This window comes from Anoplopoma fimbria, chromosome 8 (genome assembly GCF_027596085.1).
Source record: "Anoplopoma fimbria isolate UVic2021 breed Golden Eagle Sablefish chromosome 8, Afim_UVic_2022, whole genome shotgun sequence".
NCBI lineage: Eukaryota > Metazoa > Chordata > Actinopteri > Perciformes > Anoplopomatidae > Anoplopoma > Anoplopoma fimbria.
The window spans coordinates 2,834,812-2,850,660 of NC_072456.1; the positions used below are offsets into that span (position 1 = coordinate 2,834,812).

The 15,849-nt window shown below is 41.1% G+C and overlaps 1 protein-coding gene across 1 annotated transcript in view; it reads right to left on the minus strand.

Annotated features, from left to right (window-relative positions):
* LOC129094350 (disks large-associated protein 1-like) overlaps window positions 1–15,849 on the minus strand; it is a 51,791-nt gene that overhangs the window by 21,324 nt on the left and 14,618 nt on the right. Inside the window, 2 exon segments of the mRNA XM_054602479.1 lie at window positions 9,192–9,474; window positions 13,966–14,161. Coding sequence (XP_054458454.1) covers window positions 9,192–9,474; window positions 13,966–14,161 — 479 coding nt within the window.

The window sequence follows — 15,849 nt, forward strand, 5'->3', positions numbered from 1 at the left end:
TGAAAACTTCTGCCTGAATCCAACACAAGGGGGAGTGAACTTGGTAAATTCAAATATATGAGAAGGATAACCTTTATGGGAAACTACTGATAAGTATTAAATTATGCAGACCCTTTTTTAAAAATTTCTGACTTGCATGAGTCTCCCAGTATGGGGCATGACCTTGTACGGTGGACATCTGTAACAGCTACACTTCCTGGCCTCTCCACTGCTCAGATCCATTTATTTCCAACTTGGCCGAGTGCCACCTGCTCAACTGGCGTGCATGACCACCAGTATCAATGTCAGGTCAATGTCAGCTGTTGTTCCGCCTCCATCTGTATGCAAGTAGTCATCATAAGCCAGCAGTAAAACTTAATGCACACCATAAACAGTTCCATTTGAAATGAAAGCGGATGTGTGTAGATCATGGCATTAATGTTGCTAAGGTTTGGGGGCTCTATTCATATGGAGCCAGGACAGTGACTTTAGATTTTGGCATTTCTAAATAAAATGCAACATTGTAAACAAAATCACCAGACTGTGACTTTCAGAAAGCACTTGGGTGGTTTGCAGCCGATTGTGAAGCATTGGGTATGAGAGTCAGTACCTCGAAGTCTGAGGCCAGGGTTCTCTGCCGGAAAACATTTGATTGTGCCCCCCCGGGTTTGGAGTGAGTCACTGCCCTAAAAGTGGGAGTACAAGAATCTTGGGGCCTTGTTCTGGAGAGCAGGAGATGCACAGGTGGTTCAGTGTGGCGTCAGCAGTGCTGCGGGCATTGAGGACCGTTGTGGTGGAGAGGAAGCTGAGCCAAAAGACGAAGCTCTTGATTCACCAGTCCATCCATGTTATGACCCTCACCTACGCTCATGAGCTTTGGGTAGTGACCGAAAGAATTAGGTTGGAAGGGGGCTGAAGATGGTTCAGCCTTATAAGTGAAGAGCTCAGATGTCCAGAGGGACCTTGTTGTACAGCGACTGCACCTTCACATCCAAATGGGGCCAAATAATGTGGCCCCCCTGGACACCCCCATTTAGAGGGGTTTCTGGGAAAGTCCAACTGGTAAGAGGTCCCAGGTTTGACCAAGAACAAGCTTGAGGTATTATATATCTTGGCTGGCCTGGGAACACCTCAGGGTTCCCAACGAAAAGCTGGAAAGCATTGCTCCAAGACCCGGCCCCAGATAACAGGAAAGATAATGGCTGGATTGAAAACAAAACCTGAACTGAAAAAGGCAGCGTAGCATTGAAACAATTAGCTGAGGTTTATCTGAGACTAATTGTAATCCTCAGTATGACGTCACAAAACTAGGCAGGGTATACTGCAACAGTGTCTGATTTTACAAACCAGAAGAGGGCATCTCACTCCAGTTTTTACCCCCAAAAGACAGCATCTGTAGATAAATAAATTGAAGTGGATGAGAATAACTGCTCATGGATTAAATATAGGTTGGACAGATTGAAAAGGGTGGTTCCATAAAGATTTTTGAAGAATTAAAAAACAGTTTGAGTTGTCAATGAGAGGAACAGAAGTAGAGCTGCCCACAGGTTGGACAGGAAAAGCCATAAAGATTTTTGAAGAATTAAAAAACAGTCAGTCAGACTAAGGGTAAAGTGGGTAGGTTTTGATAATTTGTTTATTGTATTAAATCCAAAGGGGCAGGAAAGAGAAAATGAGGCATATTTTAGGTTTCGTCCCTGTTGCCAGGAGTACTAATTCGCCTGAAGGAGATTGTGCAGCAGCTTTGGAGGAACACAGCAGTTAGTGGCTGTGGAACAATTTGAATTAAGCCAGAACTCGGGGTTCTGAGTTGGGGGGACTGCACCGCCAGATCAGGAGCACACTGTGGCTCCTGGTGCTGGGGCTGGAATTTGAGTTGTTAGTACTGTTTACAAGGCAAAAACTCACCAGCAACTTCCACAAATAAAACTGAATTAATTAACTGGTGTGTGGTGCCCTGAGGTGACTTTAACTCAAGTTAATACATTTAATATAAATACTCATTGTTTCTGATGGCCTAAAGTAGAGTACAGGCATTCTACGACACATTACATACAAATTAAGCCATTAACGCCTCATTAGCAATGAAGCAAGCAGCTTATGCCCTTCAACTAAATTATATTAGTAAAACAATGTATGGTTACTTTTGCCCCGTGGCCTGCTGGTGGGTTAATCTGACACTGCCACCCACAGTAAGAAAATACTAAAATATACACTAAGTTGCCTGTTTATTAGGTGCACCTTGCTAAAGTTATTGTATATTTAGTTGATACAAATGGTAAATGGACTGTACTTGTATAGCTCTTTTCTAGTCTTTCCACCACTCAAAGTGCTCTAACACTACATGTCATCATTCACCCATTCTCACCCATTCACACACTGATGACAGGGGCTACCATGTTGCCACCTGCCAACGACACATCGAAATGGACTAGCGGAGCATCAAACCGCCGATCCACTGATTGAAGGACGACCCTGCTCTACCACTGAGCCACAGTCCAACCCAAATTAGGAGAACAGACTGTTAGAAACACCTCAGTTAAATACAGTCCAACAGCACCACAAGCTAGAGCCTCCAAAATGAATCAACACCTCTCTGAAACAGTTAAACTAAAAACTGAGATTCATGACGGTGGGATTTAATGCAGATCTGTTGGACTACACGCCATTAGTTTAAATTGGGTGCAGAAAATAGTTAACTGAGTGTATAAATATACACACTCAAACTATACAGTACATACTTTTGCCTTGGCCTCTTTGCCTTAATGTGCCGGGGAACAATGGAGAGAGACCGGATGGGACGGTGTTAACTCCATTCGGTAAAGGTCAAACATCATACTCAGAGAAAGCATTCCAAAAAGGCCTTTTAGAGTGTATCACATGGAGGCTAGAGTTTTGTCTTCATATGAATCTGGAGAATGTTATATGGCCCTCAGCAGTTGAATGGAGAGCACAAAGAGGGCTGGTGGGAAAGTTGGATCTGTGACGAAGCACAAAGAGAGGAGGTGATTAACTGGGCTTACACATAGCTCATCAGCCCGCTCTGCTACTTAACTCACACTGACCTCGTTTAGGTTGCCTTTTACTATAGAAACCTCTGACTCGGCCTTTATCCCTCCATCAGTCAAGCTGGTATTCAGTATTTCTTCCCATTTTGTGGACTCTCATCTTTCTATTTATTTAATCTCATCTATGTGTCTCTTTCTTGTTTTTTATTTTACATATTTGGGTATTTGAGCTTTTTCTTGCATAGCTTCTTTATCTGGGGTCTTCAAACTATGGTAAATGTTTAAAAATAATATAGAGATTAGTTTAAGCGTAATTTTGATAAATTGCACTGTATGTAAATTTCAAGTCCTAGTTTAAACACTAGATGTAGACAAAATTTAGTAAAAAAGATATCAATATTTTACCATTCCTGCCTGTTCTGTTTGTTACATTCTAATATTAGACTTTACATCTTACATCCACATTGTAATATTTTAAGTGGGCGCTAAGGCCATGAGCAGAAATATTGGTCTATTTCTGTCTGTTTTAATTTTACCTATTTACATATAACCATATCATATTTTAAGTGGGCCCTTAGGCCATGCACTGTATTTAAGGTGTTGACTGATGCGTAGTAATTTTGTTAGAAAATACCTTTTCTGTAGCACATGGAGTATACTGGTCTAGGAACTCAAATTTTCTTGCCATATAACTGGTTTAAAACTACACATTCACTATTATTCAACTAACTTTTGGACACCCCTGCTTATCCGTCTTCATTCTTTATTCATATTCTCTTTAACAGCAAACATCATTAGGCTTCAGCTCCAGCACTCTCTGCTGTCAAGGACATCTGCTGAGAACTAGAGCAGGAAACCTTTCTTTAAAGTGCATGATGAGACATGCAGGCTCCGCTGATTCAGCTCTAATGGACTGCTCTGTCATCACCAAAGTCAAGTTATCCAATTTAAAATGACAATTTGCTTCACATTTGGCCTCAGACAGAAACTATTTCAATTTCACCAGCGCTTTCTACCACCTACTTATTTCTACAAGACATCCTGACGAGTTCAAGATAAACTTTTATTTCATAAATAGATGCATTCAGTTTCTATTTATCTATCTTTATCTTCTTCACATTTATTTTGACTCTCTATGTTAATTTAATTTTCTCTTGTATTGTGGAGCAAAATCCAAGTGTAAAGGTATAGTTACCCGGCCGACAGAGTGTCATGTTCACGGTTTGGTTTGTGTACATATTAAACCAACAAGATTAACGTGTTAATAAGTGAGTTTCAACATTTTTTTTGTCATTTTTACAGAGCAATGCTAGCTTTCCCCTCCTGTTTTCAGTCTTTGTGCTAAGCTAACCAACTACTGGCTTTAGCTTTATATTAAATGCGGTAGGGGTTACACCGAAATATTCATGTATTTATCATTTCAATCTAAGGAGCCTGATTGGACTGCCCATCTCACGAATCGTTGCAGTGGTGGAAACGTGGTAATGAAAAGAAAGGATCATTCCATTCTGGCTATAAAGGGGTGCTGAATGTCTGATTTTACATAGAATTGCTTGGTTTCTACCAATAACCAGGGCGGGCCGGCTGTGGCACATGAGGTAGAGCGCTTGTCCTGTAACCACAAGGTTGGTGGTTCAAACCCCTCTACCGGCAACATGCCGAGGTGTCCTTGAGCGAGACACCTAACCCCAAGTTGCTCCCCGGGTGCTTCATTGCAGCCCACTGCTCCTCCGGGATGGGTTAAATGCAGAGAAATAATTTCCCCATTGTGGGACTAATAAAGGCTTAATTAATTAATTAATTAAATCATGACAAATAGCATACTTTGGTATAAATAACAGTCTTTTAATAATACTGCTAATAAACATTGAAAATGAACTCGCTTTCTTGGTGATAGCCTAAGGGAGAATAAATAACACCTTCAGAGCTCAAATTAGAACGTAGCACTGTAGACCGCTAGGTATTTTTTGAACGATTCTCTTAAATCAGTACATTTATTAAAAACGAGGATAATTCTACGATAGTTAGTCACTAAGAAGTCAGTGTGGAGGTAGTCTTGGCAGATGGTGAAAGCACAGGAGGATTATAGTCTGGGGGTTCACATCCTGCTTCCATTGTGTGGTCAATTTAGGCAACTAAACACCCGTAAAGTTTCTTAACTGCATACTGCTGGGTTTCCGCCACAGACAGTCATTAAAACATCTGGCAAAATACTAAAAAAACTCCTCTGTCGTACTTCCTGCTACTGTGTCTCCTGGACAACTTTTTTTGCCACGATGACTCACGGAAAGACCCGTTAGGTGAAAACAGACACACGCTGTCTCAGCTGGTAATAACATGTTGATGATGCTGATTCACAGTTTATGGTTTGGCAGTGGGCTGGTCAATGACTTTCTCTTGGTAGCAACAACGAGCTTAAACAACTGAATAAATGGCTCCCTGGGTCATCTGGTGGATTATCTTTTTAGCAAAACAGAGCATTGTCTCTTGTGTTTTCTTGCCCTCTGGGTTAATACTCATGTTTGATCAAATATACCACGTATGTAGATGAAAAAATGCCAAATGCAGCTGTTAAAAGTCCTGTGGTGATAATAATGCAGTTGCACAATAGGCCTGATTGGAAAACACAGTTCAGTGGACATTGGACCAACATTTCTCAGCACAATCTCCAGTCATGTGGATGCAGGGCTAACCATCTACTGTACTGTGTGACTGAGGAAGATTGTGTGAGCGTGCGCATGAGTGAATAGTATATACACACACAAACATTTGTGCTTATCTGAATGTGTGTGTGTCCATTTATCTTCTTGGTTAACTCTATAAGAATTCCCAGAGGAGCTGCGAATGTAGGTCACCTCCAGTTGAGCACTTTGAAAATAAAGACAACCCTAATACCAAACAGCCGACACAAAGTCCCCGTGGCATCCACTCTGGCATGTTCTCATCTGAATACCACGCATGAAGACAGCCTTTTTTTTTTTTTGGGGGGGGGGGGGGGGCTTTTACAAGATTATCTCTGTGAGATTTCTGGTTCATTGTTACAGAGCACGGCAGAGTGCAGTTATGCACGTAACTGCAACCCGGAGCGTTTTAATAAATCTTCCTCCTGTTATGTGGTGTAACACAGCAGTACTGTGGCTGATCCAGTGAAGACACAAGACACGGAGTAAGATTTCCCAAAAAAGTGACTGCCTTTTTCCCCCAAAGGGATCTCTGCAGCAAGAAGTTATCTAGTCGTGTAATCTACAAAACTGTGGCCCAGATTAAGAATAGGACAATAACATAATGAGGTTTGAACTGATCCCTGTTAAACCAGTGGCTTACATTGTTTCAAGAGAAATCCTGTTTGTCTTTTTAAACCTTCTGGTTTTGGAGGGCAAGTCTTAGAAATTTGCATCAATGCACAGACATGTTTTCTATTAAATTGGCATGTGTAAAGAAGGGACATGGGGTGTACATTAAAAAAAATCAAAAGTATAAATAAAATAAATAAAAGCTGTACTTGGACACTGCTTTCGCTTCCCTCTTAGCGATGAGTGAGGTGGATGGACCACAATGTATGCAAACAAGCTAATGCCTGTCTCGTTTGTGTCTCAAATTCAACAAATTCGGTTCCCATATTCATATTTTCAGAGCTGCTGTAGCTGTCATATTTCGCAAGACCTTCAGTTAGCAGCTGTAGCATCTTGAATTTAGCCGTCACGAACCCACTGTTGCCCAGGGTGTCTAACCGTGTAAAGAAGGCAACAGAAAGTTTGTCGATCCGGGCGAGTAGCCGGGGGCAGTCCTCTGGGATCAGACCCCCCAGCAGTGGGTCTCACGCTGGCTAAAGTCAATATGCTACGACTGCTAACTGAAGGTCCGTCTCTGGAGATGCTGTTCACTCTCAACACGGTGAAATAGCCTTATTGCGCTGGGTAGTGAGGTGCTAGCTCGCTAATTCTTGTCTCATTTGTGGTCTAATAAAGAGTTAATTCATCAAATTCAGTGACTCATATTGCTATTTTCCAAACAACTGCTGTCATAAGGGACAGAGGATGTCATCTGAGGCAAATTTGTAATTTGTGATTTTGGGCGATATAAAATAAATTGAATTGAATTGAAATGGGAACCCAAATGAAAATGTTTTGCAAGATCTCGCAAAAGTACATCTTTTCTTTTTTCAGCTTTCTATTTATTCGCTTCCATGTCCCTTTCAGTAAAGTAAAAACAGTACTTTATAACTGACTGCAGGGTCAGACCTGCACAAATGTTGTGTTTTTTCACTAACAAATAGTTACAACAGAAAAAACAACCTACTTTCAGAAATAGTTTATTTTTATGTTTTTTGCAGCTCCTTTGTGTTTGTAGCAGTCTGTAGTATTAACATTACATATCTGAACGTCAGAACTACCATGTTCAGAGTGATGCAGGCGACAACTGTGACTAACAGTCCATCTCATGGGAGTCGTTCCAGAAGAAGTCACATGGAAATGGAGGCCAGATAATTGTCAGCTCTCTTGAGAGAACCGGGGAGCTGATTCATTTGGCTCATTGTGTTATCACAGATCTGAGTACTATTCCCAGACTAAAGCAGCAGTGTGCTTGTTACTCATAATCGTTGGCCAGTGATGTAACAGCCCAGCTATTATCACACATGTGAGGATTCAAATTGAGCTACAAAAAGAAAGTGGGAAAAGTTGAGGAAGTCAAAAAATAGGGTATTTGATCAACTTATTGAAGGTGTGAGTAAAATGACTCAAGACTGGCATTTTACTTATCATAGTCCTGTGAGACCAATGGATTGCTATTGTGGTATTTAATGCACAAGTTATGCATTGGGTAAATAATGTAACAGTGCACTACACATGGCAGCAGTACAAAGAAAGCAAAGTCTTCGAAAAGGTATGGGAAATAAAACGCCAACATTTTTGAAAAAAATGGTAAATATGTGATTTTACTCACATCACTGATCATAGAATTAAAAAATGTGGCTGCTATTGAACCTGTTGTCAAACCCTTTTTCTGTTGATGTGGAAGGAGTACAGGAGGACGTGCATGTTGGGGCGTATTGTAATGCAATGTGATGAAACTCTCCACCAGCAGCTCCCACTCTCATCAAGTCCAGATTTACCCATGCCAAAAGAATGCTTAGTTTATTTGACTGTTCATGCATAAGTTAGCAAACACTTATAACTGAGCAATTCTTCAGTCCAAGAACAAGCATCAGTGTTCTCATTAGAGTGATATATTAAGGTATAGTTCATCTTAATAGTGATAAAATCATCTCACTGCTTATAACTCATTGAGACAGTCCCTGAAATGTAGAGGCTCATGTCCCAGGACTAGGGTTGGGCGGGATTGAAAATTACACTACTGACAATATTGCTTTAAGAAAAACAATTAATTAAAATTAGAGTTGAAAAAAGTTGAGGAGAGAGACAGACATATATATGAATATCTATGGACTGGGGAGACAAATGTTGCAATAGCCATAGGTACCAATGTATAGTTAGTAAGCTCTTTTTAGCTGCCCCTGTACAGTCTCGCCATTGTTGACAGTCACGTTTTTGTTTTGTTGCCTTTACAAAATCCCCGATGATTGAGGGTTGATTGCTCGCAGTGGTAGGAATCTGGATTTAGACAAAAGTCTAAATTTATGGGAAAAAGATAGACATAATGAATTACAACTGTGTTCGGCCTCAATCGTGTTTAGAGATTTTTATTCATTCATTTTCCATAACCTGCTTATCCAATTAAGGGTCGCAGGGGTGCTGGAGACGATCTCAGCTGTCAATGGGCGAAGGCAGGTCGCCTGTCTGTTGCAAGGCAGACATATACAGACAAACACCCATTCACACTCACATCCACACCTACGGGCAATTTAGAGTCTTCAATTAACATGTCTTTGAACATGCAGCTGGAGAGGAAGCCGGAGAACCCGGAGAGAACCCACGCTGACACGGGGAAAACATGCAAACTCCACACAGAAGGCAGTCTAGCCCGGGAATTGAACCCGGGCCCCTCTTGCTGTGAGGCGACAGTGCTAACCACTACACCACCGTGAAGCCTTAGAGATTTTTACTGCAGTTAAAAACAGTTTACTCTCCCGCCAAACGTGTATTAGCAGGACTGTCTAGCAGCAATCTGACAGGACCATAAATTACATTTATATAACTGCAAAGACATTAAATCAGAACGTCAGCTCTTGCGTTAGTGCCCTACCTGTGCTGCTCTGGATGGTCCTGACAGTGGTGGCAGATGTTCGTGGTGGGGAGGACGGCAGCAGGAGCAGCGGCCTCCCTCCCTCTCCCTCCTCCTCCCCCGCACAGCCCTGGTCAATCGCCCGCACATAGCTGTGGCTCCGCATCCGGAAGCACCCTGGCATTGGCAGGGTGTCCATGGTTTCCAAGCTGTCCATGGCCGCCTCCATGGCCTGGGCCTGCATTGCACTGTAGACCTGCTCACACACCTGCTCGAGCTGCCCGTTCACCTCCACCTCACTCAGCTGGAGGAGGACAGGCGAAAGTAGTTAGAGGGGTTGAAGGCAGAGAGAGCAGAGGGGAGAAACAGAGGGAACATTGAAGACGATAGACATCGAGGAAAGTTTCAGAATATTATACTTAAAAGCACGCTATTGTTAGTCAGAGTTTGGGCTGCGTAGACACTTTGGACATGCAGGTCACAAAGGTATTAGCGATGAATTGCTAGCATCTATGTGGTTCCTTGGTGAGAATTTGATCCGTGGTGCTGCCACTTTGCTCTTGGTCTGTGAAAAAACACTTTTTGATCACAGGAAGATTTTCAGGGACCACGCGGTATACAGGAGGCACCGGTGGCTGTTCCACTGAACTCTGGGTAAGGTCTACCACAAGGGACAAAGATTACTGAGCTCGGATGAGGGGAAGTGGTGCCAAACAAAACTCTGGATGCTGATTAGGTATCCGGACTCAGGTTGCATCCCTGTATCACTCAAAAAGCTTCTTATACTCAAGAACAACCTTGTTTACCAAATTTTTTCTAGCAGCCCAATTTACTGAAGAGGTGTACCGGGTGGGATTTCACGGCAACTGGCGCCAAGGGGCCAAAGTGGTCCAGATCTGACGAGCTGGGAGTGAAAACGCTTTAATACAAAAACTACCTGGAGTTTGGAGATTCGCTGGTTTAGAATCTAGAAAAAAACCCATTTCGTTTGATCAATTGTTCAATCCTGCTCTTTTCCTGCAGTGCCCAGCAGCAGCTCTGAGCAAATACGTGATTACAGGGCAGTTCAGGTTTTGTATTACAAGTCGTCTGGGAATCAATTTAGAGATAATTAAGGCTATCACGTGAGATTAAGTTGAGCTTTCCGGTCGTGGGATAAGAAGGTTTGCAAACGGGACTCTGGTTGGAAGATAAAAAATGACCTTACATGTCAATTAACCGATCAATTTTGTACGACACATATTATCATATTAGGTACAATCCCAGTAAAAAGTAATGTGTTTCATCACGTTCTAAAATCATGTCACTAAGATGCTGTATTTGTTAACTGCATACACTGTATGATGACTCTTGCTTGTTATCAAAAAGCCCTAGACAGATTTGACTGCAGCCATCCTGAGGACAGCTGAGTTACTCAAAATTATTTAGTGTTGAATTTAGAAATATATGAGGCTACGGCTGCTGTGCCATCTGTGTTGTTAAATCAGGGACTGTACATGAAACACATGCATCATTCCTGCTGCTGTGTGATGACAGCAATTATGTTTAATCAACTGCACCGAAAAGATTTTAAAAGTTGCTGTGGGCAATTCACTCTTCAAACATCAGTATCAACATTTCCACCGGATTATGTTCACGTGGATGATATTATTGCTGAGACTCAATCACATTAAAACCATATAGTTTGATGCACAAATCAACCTGCAGTAAATTAAAAACAATGTGAAGCAGATAGAAAGAGGCCAGAGGATAAAGCCAAGAAAATTGCCCCGTGTCTGCTGTGGTAAGAGGTAGTCGGAGCGGGTTTTAATACGAACACAATTTTGTGCCAAAACGAGGACCAGGATTGCACTGATCAGCATAAACGCAACCTCATCTGCCATTCTGCGTTCAACTCTGTGCAAACATGTTCTCTTGGTGTAAGCAAACCCCTAATCACGGTGCAGACACAAAGAATATCTCAAGGAAATTGCACAAAACTGGAAGATAGAGCCTTTAGTGTTCTACCTTCCAGCCAGGATTTTTTAACTCAGTAAAGTAGACTCTTGTAACACATACACAAACAACAAGCCTTCTGCCACATCCCATTATTTGGATTCTATTTGCAATTTTTATCCCCCTATTTTCTTCACTCTGCAATCACTGAGCTTCATTTTCACATTGACTCACATTGACTCGAGTATGAAAACAAATTGAATGGATCTCGACTTCGCAACAAAGGCATACTGCGGCATACTGTTTAATCGGGGTTTTATGGGTTGGGATCATGCAGAGGAGGATATTAAAACTGTTAATAGAGGCAATTCAGTATGGTAATGGTAATTAGGGACAGGTTCAGGATGAGTGATACAAGTGGAGGTTCAAGGTAAGGTTAAGGAGGGACAAATGAAGGCTCATAGGGCACAGCTTTACTTTACATGCTGGAGCTTTGAAGAAAGGCTCATTATGGATGCGGACTGCTGCAGTGTTTTTTTTTTATTAAAATCACATTAATTCCAAGGTTACTAAAAATGGTGCCAACACCAAGTTTACAGTTTAATTACTCCAAACAAAATTTTACAATATTTATATTTTAAACACAGGAAAGCAGCGATTGTATAAGCCAGATCATCACCTCTGAGGTGTAAAGGTAAGAATAATAACTCAACCATCAGTGTTGAGTGAAGTGTCTTCAATAACCATGCGGTCCTTAATTATCCTCTACATAACCAACACCAATATTCACATTGTAATAAAATAGAAAAAAAAAAACAATTCTTCTGACGTTATTCTGTATTTTTCCCAATAAATCCCACAAAAGACCTGAAACCAACAATGCGCTGCTGGAACGTCTCTCCGTGCTCTTTGACTTCCTGTCCCTGTCTGCTCTCAGCTTCCGTTAAAACTTTAATACATTGCAGCCAAATATTTGATTTTTTCTTTTTAAAAGGCCTGCTTATGTGCTGAAACAGCTGGTCGCCATAGTTTTTAACAAACACTATTCAAACAGAAGTGTGAAAACTACAGCTTGTTCGTTCATGGTAGTGACGAGCTACATTGTGGCTCATTTATTGTGTTTTTAATAGATTTTGGACAACAATGGAGCTGTATAGCGCAGAGGAAGAAGATAAATTAGGCTCTGATATCCGTTAATGGATACATTCAGTGTTGGTTTGGGTCTGCACATGGGATTTGTTGACAAGAAGAAAAATATAGAACATGACCAGACATGTCCTTTAAGTCAGCACTTGTAATGGATGGATTTGTGGAGTTGGAGACATGAAGTAGTGGGGCATTGTGCACAGGCCTGGGTTCAGATGGCATGAACTAACAATGACGGGTGCACTGTTTTCCAACCAGGACGGCATTGTGTCCTACAAAAGGTCTGTGGTGTATTGGTGTCTTTAAAGTTAGTTAGTTCAATACTGTACGTCCTTTCTTCTGAGCAACAGAGAGGGAAGGGACTTTTGTTCCCTCCAAGATGGAGCTTCTCCTCATGCCTGGTGCTGTTTCAGGTTGGGTTAAGACAGAAACCAGCACTGCATGAAAAACTAGAGTTACAGCCTTGTGGTTGTCTAACTTTGGCATCTAATCAAGTTGCAGTTTACATCCATGTCTGTCCAAAATGTAATTGCTTCATAATTTTTACCCAGCGTTTTTTGTGAGGTCACAGTGACCTTTTACCAGTCCAATTGGATGTTTGTGCCAAATTTGAAGAAATTCCATACGGGAGTTGATATATTGTTCACGAAAATGGTATGGAAGGACGGCACTGAGGCATGACAGCACAGTCCTGTCATTCTGGGTTGGCCAATCAAATACATCCACGGCCACATGAACACAGTATTGTGTGTTCAAACCAAGATGCTGGTGTTCGATTTATTATTTTGAATTTATATCTATGTATTTATCTTCTACATTTTGATTTACAAAGTTAGGAAAGCAGTATTTAAAAGAAGCCTAATGTTGCCTTACACATTAAAGAGTGATCCCGGTCACTTCCACATAGTGAGGCAAACAGCCTTTTTATGAAACAGTGGGATCTGATACAGATTGCCTCAAAGAACAAGGCTCAAGTCTAAGAACAACAAAGTCTACCATGATAAAAATTAAGGACCAACATGACTGGCTGCAGCCTTGCTGTACACTGATACACATCTCTGGCTATATTTAGGTATACGTGTGTACTGTACATGCATTACTGCACCTCTGGGCACACCAGCAACTCACTTCATTTTGTAGAACTCTCTAGAACCCTTTGAAGAAGCTTCTCTCAATCCTTTAGACCTTCCGACCCTGAAAATCTCATGCTTACAAGTATAAAGCATTGTTTCCATCATGGATTGGTTGATCGTCTACAGATCCCTGGCAACTGAACAAACTTAATCTCTTGGCTCATGATAACCATGTGATATGGTAAAAAGCTTTATTTCTGACTATCCAGATTTTCAAGGAAATTTATAAATTACTTTATCAGATGTGTTTAGTCCCAAAACAGATTTCTCAGAAATGAGGTATGGTGAATTTAATTTAATATGATGGTAAATATTTGAATAAGGTCTGTGTTGGAAAACAGTGTACCCGTGAAAGAAGATTAATTCAGCTGGTCATACAGCCAAAAGGTTGCATGTGCTTGAAGCTTGAAACAAATCATACAAGATAAATAATGGCATTAAATTAAAGTTTGTTTTCTATGTGGTAAAGACCACTCCCCACATATTCCATCACATCCTTCCAAGCCTTGTGTGTATCTATGGTAACATGATTCAGGTGGAGCATCCTGACAACATAAAGGCAGCAGTTGTCGGCAACCAACCTGACTGATGGTGCTCATGGCCCTCATGTAGCTTTCATTGCGTGACCGATATTGGGGTGAGGACAGCAGCGATTTGGGGTCGAGGAGGGTTTTGGGGTCCAGGGTATCCAGGCTTCTATTGATTGAAACCTCACTCACCGCACGCAGGTAGCTGTGGCTCCTGATCTGCAGTTTGGGGGAGTGCTCCGTCGAGATCCTGACCAGAGGGACGACAGGGAGGCAGGGTTATACACAAGGTCAACATCGCAATAGTCTGTTTGGAGCAGTGGTCACCAGCCGTGTTATATAGAGCCCCGTGATCCAACCATGATGGTTCAGTGATCCAATCAGCATGCACACCATCATTTGCAGCATTGCGGGTAACGCATTACAGAGTAACATGCTGCAGTACTAGGATTGTTTTATGTTGTGACAAGTAATGTATTGGGTTAGTTTGCAATTCAAGGAATCAGTTATTAAGGTACATTTTCAAATAAGCAGGTCTTTAAAAGAACATCATGTTGAAATGCAATCTGTGTCTGGAGGATAATGTTAAGAGTCTGACTCCACTTCAGATGTGCAGAAGCACCTGCGCACACACAGCTCCATCACACTGGTGGGTGGTGAGGCGCATCGAGGACGAGAGCGATGCCATTGCTTCGGCTCACAGCGACCGGCTTTCAGCTGTCACTGGGAGGGAAGTTAATGAGCTTGTAAATGGTTACGTGGTGGAGGAGATGCTACCAACAACAACTGCAGAGTCTCCCTCTTTCTGTAAGATCATTAAAAAAATCCCCTATGACGGTTATTATGATTATTTTCTTTTATCTTATTATTATTGGTGATGATGTTGATGATAATAATACAAATGATAATACTATTAACATTATTTATGTAGTCACTAAACTTACTTGTCAGGTTTATTATAATTACCATTTATTTAAGCATTTATTTATTTCTCCCTCTTCTCCTGGCATACCGGCGCATTCCTCTAGTCACAGCTCTTCACACACAGTAGGAACACATGACACATTTACACCGCACACTTTCATACACGCACACACACACTGACGATAAAACAACCAAAAATCTGTACCACATCCTAATCATAACATCAGTTTAAGACTTCTTATGTTAATGTCTGAATATTTAGTCTGACATCTTTGTCCCTATAAATTATTTTTTTATTATCCCTAAGACAACATTCACATTTTCTTTGCAGAAATATGAGACAAAAATACTTTTATGATAGCGCGCACTGAGCCGCAAAGCCTCTTTTGAACATAATAGCAACATGTCAATCAAACATATGGTTTGGATGTGGCAGTGTCAAAAATAACAAAACATGGAATACAAAGTTATTAAACCGGTATTGATCTGAATATCTCATACCCTATCATCTTTGAGAACACGTTTCACCCTCCGAACTGTGAAGACAATCGACTCATATACAGGTGAACAACCACTGAGCTCGAACTATGCTAGGAACGCCAACGAAATATTGGGAGTAGAAATACTTTAAAAAAGGATCTCAGTGGTTTATTCCAAATGCCAGCAGTTACTCTGATCACTTCTTCTTATTTTCACACAACTGGACTGTTCAGATTTATATTTCCATGTGCACTATGACCTCAGAGGAACTGTGGTTGGTGGAGTCAACCACAGTAAATTTGACATATGAATACATACAGTATGAAAGTTTGTATGTAAAAGTTACATATCATTTTGATGTACTGTATCAGTAACTGGGTCATAATGTCCTTCTTAAATAACAATGACAATATCTTATAGTCTTTAAAAGGGAAGTTGTTATTACTACACAATATATGACAAATGTAATTATTCAGTTAGTTAGTTAATGAGATCATGGTCATGTTCAAACTAATATACATGTAGACTGTGTGG